The sequence below is a fragment of the Erpetoichthys calabaricus genome, chromosome 8 (genome assembly GCF_900747795.2).
Source record: "Erpetoichthys calabaricus chromosome 8, fErpCal1.3, whole genome shotgun sequence".
Taxonomy (NCBI): Eukaryota; Metazoa; Chordata; class Cladistia; order Polypteriformes; family Polypteridae; genus Erpetoichthys; species Erpetoichthys calabaricus.
In genome coordinates, this window is record NC_041401.2 from 179,635,718 (window position 1) to 179,645,107 (window position 9,390).

Sequence of the window (9,390 nt, forward strand, 5' to 3'; positions counted from 1 at the left end):
AAAACATACAGGCTGTAAAGTGTGATACTTGATGTTGCATTAAGTCTTGAAAGTAAGTGCTTAATTGGAGGAATTCATTTTAAATAAACTCTGTGCATCTTGGAAGCAAAATTCAAACCTGTGACATTCAAAATGATTCAAAATACGTACACTCTCTTTGAATTATATGGTATTACAGATCAGGACATTAATGGTAATCCTGTTGTCCATATCAAATTCTATAATTACCTAACATTTTGTGAATCCTCCACCAGCCCCCAATTAAGTCATCCATCATGCAGATGCCATTCTTGTAAAAGGAAGTGCACTCAGTGCTTCTATATTAGTTAAAAAGGCAATTGGAGCCAAGTGCTGTTGATTTTAAGTTCATTTGATAGGTTGATGGTAAAGAAATGCTGTAACTTCTGTGGTAATGCATTTTCATGTTAGGTACTCAGCCTAAACCATGCCAAGGGCAATGCTCAGCTTTTTTGGAGAAGTTATTTCATTATCTCTAAAACAATAAGTCTTGATAAAAAGACAAATAACTTGAATATCTTGCCAGAAGTGTGCTTTAGAACGACATGATGTGAAGGTCTGACATAGTGTAAAATGACAGAGAACCTAGAAGCTTAATTTAGAAATCTGGTTTTTGTTTACCTTTTAGATATTACGGTTCATAATTCTTCCATTCTAAAATGACCAAAGAAGTAAAGTTTTCATGTAAGTGTAGTCAGGAAAAAAAACAAACAATTCTTCAAAATAAACTTAGCAGCATGTCTTAGGTTTGCAAAGTTGTGTCTGAATAAACCACAAGACTCATAGAACAATGTCTTCTGGATAGACCAAACTAAACTGGATTTGTTTAAAACATCTTTGGCAATAAAATCACTTTGCCAGAGTGACAAGTAGGAATGGTAATTTTGAGGTTTCGGCCACAGACATGTTGTTGTACTACCTTGATAGCTATAAATGCTGTCATGTATCAATAACCATGAGGCAGTGTTATTCTATGGGGGTTCTGTAAGCTACTGAATCATGGAGTGTACTTTAATTTTTATATATGGCTTCTGCATGTTCACTTTTTTACTGACAAAAATAACGAGATTATATTTATATTATATTTACTATGAATTTCCCATTGGGATTAATAACATATCTATCTATCTATCTTAATCTAATCTATCTATCCTAATCTAATCTATTTTATCCTAATCTCATTTCATTTTAGCACTTGGTCAGGGAGGTAGTCATTTATATCCTGATACATAAATGCATGAAATTTTAAAGAGGCATAAGTTTTATTGAAATTTCCTTTTATAATACTTGCCAACCTTTATCTCTCTTAGATTCAGTACAATGGGCAACCAATAGTGAAGGTAGCATGTGGAGCAGAGTTCAGTATGGTGGTGGACTGCAAAGGCAACCTTTACTCATTTGGGTGTCCAGAGTATGGTCAGTTAGGTAAGTCAGTTTCATTGCCAGTCATATAAACCTTGCAGTAGTTGTCTGTTGATGCAGCATGAAATAGTCTGTAGAATAAGGATTGTTTTAAAACGACTTATGTAACTCCATAGGGCACAACTCTGATGGGAAGTTCATTGCCAGGGCACAGCGCATTGAGTTTGACTGTGAGCTCATTCCACGAAGGGTGGCCATTTTCATTGAGAAGACCAAGGATGGCCAGATTCTACCTGTACCCAATGTTGTTGTTCGTGATGTAGCCTGTGGTGTCAATCATACGGTAAGAGTGTGTGTGGTGTGTTTTTTAAGTTAATATTAGGTGCACTGCATGGTCCAACATTCTGTGAAACTGTACCTCTCAATCTTTTCTTATAACTGCTATGTTTTAATTAATAGTTTTAATTTCCTTTCAGTATTTTTTTTCTAGTGCTGCTGTGTGTGTATATGTATGTGTATCTTATAGAGAAATAGATTACAGATTTTGGTTATAGCCAAGTGTTGCCCTTGTGTTCTTAGTTTTATATTTGATGTGTAATGTTTTAAAATCTGCCATAATTAGCTTCCATAGTCCAACCCACCTTGTAAAATGTTAATATGGGATACATGCTCTCATGGCTGAATTAAGTAAGAACAAGAGAGTCAAAAAAAATTGCATTTCTTTCTGATAAATGTAAACCTCTGTTAAATATTAAAGTATTGCAAAGTGATTGGTCATAATAAATGTTTTTATTTAAAAGATACAAAGAATGGCACATACTGTTCTCTCTTTCTCTTTGCCACCCAGAAAGAGTATAGCAGTACCACTGCCTCTGCAATTCATTGCCAGCATGATGCCCGGTGGTTAATTAGCTACTGTTGCTTGTCCCCAATATTGTAGTAAGAAATCCTTCTTGCACTTCAAAATGCAATACAGTGAAAGCATGCCTGGGTGCTTACTGTATGTATTATGGTTAGTAATAAATACTGTAGATTTGACAACTTGGTAATTTTAATAGGTGTATTGTTACTTTTATTTGATCAGTTGAGAGAACACAGAACCTAGTATTAAGCAAATACTACTTGTGTAAATGAATGTTAAATGTGATGGAATGAACTGATTTTTAGATTTTAACCTCCTATCATGAAGTTAACTATTACCCTCTTAAAATTTTATGAAGGGGCAAAGTTGCCATTTGCAACTGTCAATTCAGTTTACTATTTTGAGAATCCTAACTAATCTTTTTAGCAGTAATCTGACGATTTTCTCCCCTCAGCTAGTACTAGATTCCCAGAAGAGGGTGTTCTCCTGGGGTTTTGGTGGCTATGGTCGCTTGGGCCATGCTGAGCAGAAGGATGAGATGGTACCACGCCTTGTCAAGCTCTTTGACTTCCCTGGTCGTGGTGCAACACAAATCTATACTGGCTATCAGTGTTCTTTTGCTGTGAGTGAAACGGGTAAGGAGAAATGTTTTTGAATATAAAAGCAAGGATTGTTTTGTATTTATGGTCAAGCTCCTTTACCTTAAATGAGAGATATTGCTTTTGGGGCCTGAATGTTGTTCATCCAACTAATTGATGTGATTACTGTAGGTGGTTTGTTTTTCTGGGGTGTGACTAACACTTCTCGGGAGTCCACAATGTACCCAAAAGTTGTACAAGATTTGTGTGGTTGGAAGATTCGCAGTCTCGCCTGTGGGTAAGAAATGTATTCACATTTTTTCATCTAATTAAAAAACAAAAAATAGTGATTTACTTGAGCATCTAGTTTTTATTGTATTATTTAAACAGTCTGCGTTATCTTTGTCTTGTAGAAAAAGCAGTATCATCATTGCTGCAGATGAAAGCACAATCAGCTGGGGACCCTCACCCACATTTGGAGAATTGGTAAAACACTATTGTTTTTTTTTTTTTTTGGTTTAAATTCAGTATGGAGTATCAATGTAGAGAACAATATGCCTTACAGTCGTCAGGGTTAAGTTTTACAAAACGCTTATACACTTTTTGGCACTTGCAGTCACTATTAAAACAGCATAAATGTTCATTTCTAATCTGAGAGTAAATGTTGTTTTCCTTTTTCTAACCTGTACTGGATGCTGTTTTGATGAATGTTTGTTATATTTACACAACCTATTTTTAATAAGCTACTCTTTGTGTAACTAAAAATATAGCTTCTTGTTTTGAAAGCAAAATTTTATATGAATTATCTGCTTGATTCATTTGCTTTCCGGTCTTGAAAGACAAGGAGTTAGTAGGTCCTTCAGAGTCTCTCTGGTGCTTTTGAAAGCGTGTATATCTTTTAAGATTTTTTTTTAATTACTTAAATATGTTACCAGACATGCACACATAATAACTTAATTGCAGTTTCTAATAGCTGTATAAAGATTCTTTATCTTGGCTTCTTTCAGAGTGAAACTTGCACAATTGTACTAAATCATTAGACCTGAACATACATACATATATTAGATGTGACATTTATTTCCAGGGTTATGGAGACAACAAACCCAAGTCATCCACCTCGGCTCAGGAAGTAAAGACATTGGATGGCATATATTCAGAACAGGTGAGTTTGTTTGTTTTTCTTTTCTTTACACAATTATATAGATTTAAGAATGTGGAATCTTTTCTAAAAAGAGAAGTCCTAAGCTTTTGAAATTTCAAAGATGCTTGGGGCCATTCCTAAACACCAACCTAAGTGTAGGTTTTGTGAGTCTCCGAATGCCCGTGGTATGTGCTCCCTTGCCTAGGTATAACATAGAGGTGTAGTTTTTTCCTTTAATGGCTGGGGTTTGCAAATTCAGTCCTAGTGTACCACTGCTACAGGCTTTTATTTCAAACTATTTCACAAACCAGCGGGTCACTGTTCTGTCTCATCTCATTGTTTGGCTGGCCTTTTCTCTTTTCTTATTCTGCATTCAGAAAAGTGTTCTGTTATGATATTCACATTTAGAAGAAATTCATAAATGCGTTTTCTTTGTCATAAACAGTTACGTATTTTCCATTTTTATTTCAATTCACCTCTTTTCTGTATAGTTTGCTCCTTAAATTGTATCCAAAATACTGACAATTAGTAATGAGCAGTGCAGACACAATGTTAAGGCAGAGCTGCAACTACAGTGTTACATTAATTTTTGTGCTAATTAATAATAAGTGGTCATGTTCAGTCCTGTGGCCACCTTACAGTAGGGCTTAAGGGTACACAAGTCCATAGGTGAGTAAAAAACTTATGTCCATGTTTCAAGCCAAAAGTGAGTATTGATCTGTGTCTTAACCCCTTAACCGCCCTCTGCCGGATATATCCGGCACCGTTGTTTTATTGCTAACGCCATACTGCCGGAATTATCCGGCACATTTGCCTGTGGTTATATGAATGCCTGGCAAGTAGTATAACTGACGGTTTGGCGTGGGTATTATTACTACGTTGTATTTCGACAAGTCTGTGGTGGTTTTGGCCGGTCATGTGACGTGATTCGCATGTAACAGCTGTGAATATGGCGAAACGTAAACTGACTTCAAGTGAGGCTTTGCAGGCGATTTTGGACAGTTCTGATCATGATTGTAGCAGTTCTGAAGAAGATTTTAGCGACAGTGATGAGCAGCAACGTGCGCTGCATGATACTGTGAATGAAGACGCATCGGATGACGGCGCTGAGTGGGTGTATCCCCAGCATCTCAGCTGGGCTGCTGCCCGTGGTGAACTACCTTTTCTGCATTCGTTTGAGGGAAAGTGTGGCTTTATTGTTGATGTAAACAATTACACTGCTGAGCAGTTTTATGAGCTATTTGTGTCACCTGATTTGATCAGACATTTTGTTCATCAGACAAATCTGTATGCAGCACAGTTTATTGAGAAAAATCCCAATTTACCTCCACATTCCCGTGTTCGTGCTTGGTTTGACACTGATGAAAACGAAATGAAAAAATTCATTGGGATTTTGATGTTGATGGGAATAATCAGAAAACCAGATATTGAGATGTACTGGTCTACAGATCCTATGTATGCAACACCTATTTTTGCAGCTGTCATGACACGTAACCGATTCTCTTTGCTGCTGAAATTCTTTCATTTGAATGACAACAGAAACGAGCCAGATAAGAAAGATCCAAACCGCGACCACTTGTTCAAGCTACGTCCTTTGATTGATCATTTATTTGAAGCATTTCAGTTGCCCTACATGCCAGGACCGTCAGTTGCAGTTGATGAAAGTTTATTGTCGTGGAAGGGCCGCTTACAGTTTCGACAGTATCTACCATTGAAAAGGGCACGGTTTGGTATCAAGATGTTTTGCTTAGCTGAGAATTCAGGTTACATTTATAGATTTCGTGTATACACTGGCAAAGAGGATCCTATGAGTAGTATTTCAGCAGTGTTGCCAGATGAATGTAAGGACTTTGGACTTTCAGAAAAACGCTGTCATGTCTGTTCAAAGAAGGGTCAGCGTAGAGACGTCAAGACCTTCTGCTCAAAGTGTCCCAGCAATCCAGGACTTTGTGCAGTTCCCTGCTTTGGCCTGTGGCACAGCAAACTCAAATACTGGGAATGAAACTATGATTGACTGAACTACTTTTGACTTTTGAATTACTTTTGACTGTTCCGTTTTTGTAGTTGACAATAAATCCAGAAGCCTGAGAAAAGGTACATTTTGTGTTTTATTATGTGTTTGCCCATTTCTAGAACTTGCACAACATTTAGTGGTCAATACTGCTTGAATAAATGTAAAAAATGTAAAAAAAATGTAAAAAAGTAAAAAAACGAAAATTGTTCAGATTTCGCCAGGCGTGGGGAATATTTAGGGAGTTGGCGGTTAAAGGGTTAAACAAACATTCAATATCTTCCATCCATTACTCAAATAGAACAGTGTGCCTCCAGTGGTTTGGCAATATGCTGAAAAGCAGGACCCTATGTCACTGCTGGACAAATGCTAGCAAAAAGATTAATCTGTTCATTTGTGTTTTTCTGTTGTAGACACAATAATAATCCATCCAGTTTCCTAAACAGCTTATTCAGGCCTGGGTATTGGAGAAGCTGGTGCCTTTGCCAGCAATCATTGGGTGCAAATCGGGAACAATTCTTGGACATGATGCCAGTCCATTGCAGGGCAAACACACACGCATACCATCTGTCCGTTATAAGCCATGGCAGAAAATAACTGCTACAGAAACAGAATTACTAAAGTAAAAACAGGATTATAAGCGGAATATAACTTGGTAAGCACAATATAACTTGGTGCTTAGGGACGTTTGTTTTGTTAGAACTCCACCCATGACTGAGGCTGTAAGCAGACAAGTGATCAGGAAATGTGTTTTTACTTCAAGAAAATTGGCTCCAAGAATCTGTGATTAAAAAGAAAAAAAAGTTTATTTTCATTATCACAACTGTGCCTCCTAAATGTGGAAGGCTTGTTCACTTAAATCAAAACATTTGCTGCTTCCAATTGAACGTATTTGGAAAGTTTTTTTTATGCCTTTTTCAGTTCTGGACCAGGGTCTGTGTAAGCCCTATAGCCGGCCTATTCACGAGTGGCCCAGCCTGTGGTCCCGCCAGAAATGCAGAGAAAAACCTATTTTGTGAGCTTTCAGAAATTCCTACATAAATTTCTGCAGTAGTGTAGACCATGACTGAAAGCTAAAGCATAGCCTAACAACATTCAACCCGCAATGCAGTGCATTGTTGTATGTTTAGAAGTGATGGTTATAGTACTTTTTTGTGTGATGGTACAACTGGTCGTGGCATGTTAACTGCGTATCAAATGATTCTATAATCAATTGTGTGCCAAGTCTTTGTTGTATTCCAGTTTCATCAGGTGTATGCAATTGTGAGTTTTTGCAGATTAATCTAATTGTTACTCCAGTGAGAGCCTTGTTACTAACAAGCACTGTCTCCAATTTTCTTCATATGATTAGTTGACCCTCTATTTGCACACCTCTATCCTGTGATTTCATGGCCGTTACAAAGACGACAATCAGCCATTGACACTCAAAGCAAAGAACGAAGTAGAAAGACTGCATTTTTTCTATTAGTTGGCCCTTAAGTTTGTTATACTGAAGTAGCTGCTTCCGTTTAGTATTCAGCGTCATTTGCCCCTGTTCTACTCATCACTAATTATCAGTAATCAGATTTAATTGAGTAAACTCTACACGGAAAGGTGAATTTATAAAAGAAAATTAACATTTAAAGCTGTGGCAAAAAATGCACATTTATGAATTTTGTTTACATGTACTGTAAATATACCTGCACATATTTCTGAATGCAAAATAAGAGAAAAGACTAAACAATTTGATCATTTAGAAGTAAGACTGAGCCATTTACTTGGAATGAGAGCCTGCAGTCATAGTTGGAACCCCAGGACTGAACTTGGTTTATGGGATAGTTGGAAGGATCACACAAGAGGTTTTCTCCCTGGTGACTCCCTGTACTGTGGTGATAGTTAACACCTAATAAAGATAAAAGGTACTAGGATTCTTAGTCACTTGTTACTAATAAGAATAGTATGACATTTTATTTAATTGTTTGGTTGTTTCCAAGTAGTCACTTTCTGTCCACAATAATGAATATTCTGAAATGTGTAATGATTGTCGGATATTTCATTATGACTTGAAAATTAACTTTAATGATGTAATGCTTCAGGTTGCAATGGGATATTCGCATACACTCGTTATTGCCAGGGATGAAAATGAGCAAGACAAGGAGAAGCTGAAAAAGCTGCCGGAGTACAACCCTCGAATACTGTGATATGATTTGTGATCACCAGGAGGCAGTTGATTACCTTCCGAAATGCACTGGCTCCCAGTTCTGCCTTGGTGCAACTGGGAGACAACTGGACATGTGGAACTTTATGGAACTTTCACTTAAAATGTTACTATTTTTTTGGGGGGGAGGGATGAGGGGAGGGGATTTTTATTAAATAAAAGTACAAAAGAAAAACATTTTGGGTGCCCCAGGTTTGCTTCTAAGGCAAAATTGTTCGGCTTCTTAATGTTTTCTTCTAAATAAATACTTTGTTTAGAAGCAGGTTCTGGAAAAATAGACCTGAATGTTATTCAGTGGAGAGAATACACCACCCTTCTCAAATGTGGGAGCATCTCATCACATTCCTAGCTTGTTGAGACTAGGCCATATTCAAAGTCTGGATCTTCAGTCAAGTGGTACAAAGTCATGTGTACGGGTATGAGCAGATTTGCTCTTTAAAAGGTGGACAAACTGTCTACCAAAAAAAAACAACTCAATTCTGTAATGTAATTGTAGGTTCAAAATACTTGAGGCATTACCAGAAATCTCTTAGCAGGTCTTTGTAAGCTTAAAGTAAGCTATAGCCTGGCTGGCAACTGGCCATCTCTACTCCATTGCACCCGCAGATGAGGTGCTCACTTGCAGTAACTGGTTTTCTTTTTGCTGTGCCTGAATTGTTTGGTGCCTTGTACATGTTTGGAGGGTTTTCTTTTGTCTTGGCTCAGGTCATTTCATGTACTGGTTATTTTTTTTGGTACTCTTTTGAATTTGTTTCATTCATATGGTGTTGCTTTGTTGCAAGTTTATCTGTAAATTCCTCAGGGAGGAATATAGAAAATCATACAGCTTTGGGCCAAGTGGCACTTCGCTGTAATGTAGTCTGTTCCTTTCGATTGAACAATACCAGAGCTTCCCATTAAAACTTGTAACACTGAACATTGGTGTCACTTTTAAGTATGGCCCCTTGAATTTATCTTGGCCATATATTCCCTTTTGTGAATTCTAGGTATGCTCATGAACTGGAGATCTCGCATCACTTACTGTTAAGTCTTTCAGACCTTTAAGCCGCCCTTTGTGCAGGCAGTGTAAATGACTTCTTTACAGTTTGGCTGTGTTGGGCCTGAACAGTTGCAGGTTTTAATTTTTGTTAAACTGATTTCTTATATGGTTTAATGTTCATTCATTTAATGGTGTTGGGGAGTGGGATGGAAGCCAAGTCTTAAATAAAGGTTTGTATTCTG

The 9,390-nt window shown here is 37.3% G+C and overlaps 1 protein-coding gene across 2 annotated transcripts in view; it reads left to right on the top strand.

Annotated features, from left to right (window-relative positions):
- Positions 1 to 9,390, top strand: part of rcc2 (regulator of chromosome condensation 2) — a 36,965-nt gene extending 27,575 nt beyond the window's left edge. For both annotated transcript variants that reach the window (XM_028807927.2, XM_051930872.1), the window contains exons 7-13: positions 1,329 to 1,443; positions 1,557 to 1,723; positions 2,697 to 2,877; positions 3,013 to 3,118; positions 3,234 to 3,306; positions 3,905 to 3,982; positions 8,048 to 9,390. In XM_028807927.2, the coding sequence (XP_028663760.1) occupies positions 1,329 to 1,443; positions 1,557 to 1,723; positions 2,697 to 2,877; positions 3,013 to 3,118; positions 3,234 to 3,306; positions 3,905 to 3,982; positions 8,048 to 8,152 (825 nt within the window). In that variant the 3' untranslated portion in view covers positions 8,153 to 9,390. The remainder of the gene's footprint in view (positions 1 to 1,328; positions 1,444 to 1,556; positions 1,724 to 2,696; positions 2,878 to 3,012; positions 3,119 to 3,233; positions 3,307 to 3,904; positions 3,983 to 8,047) is intronic.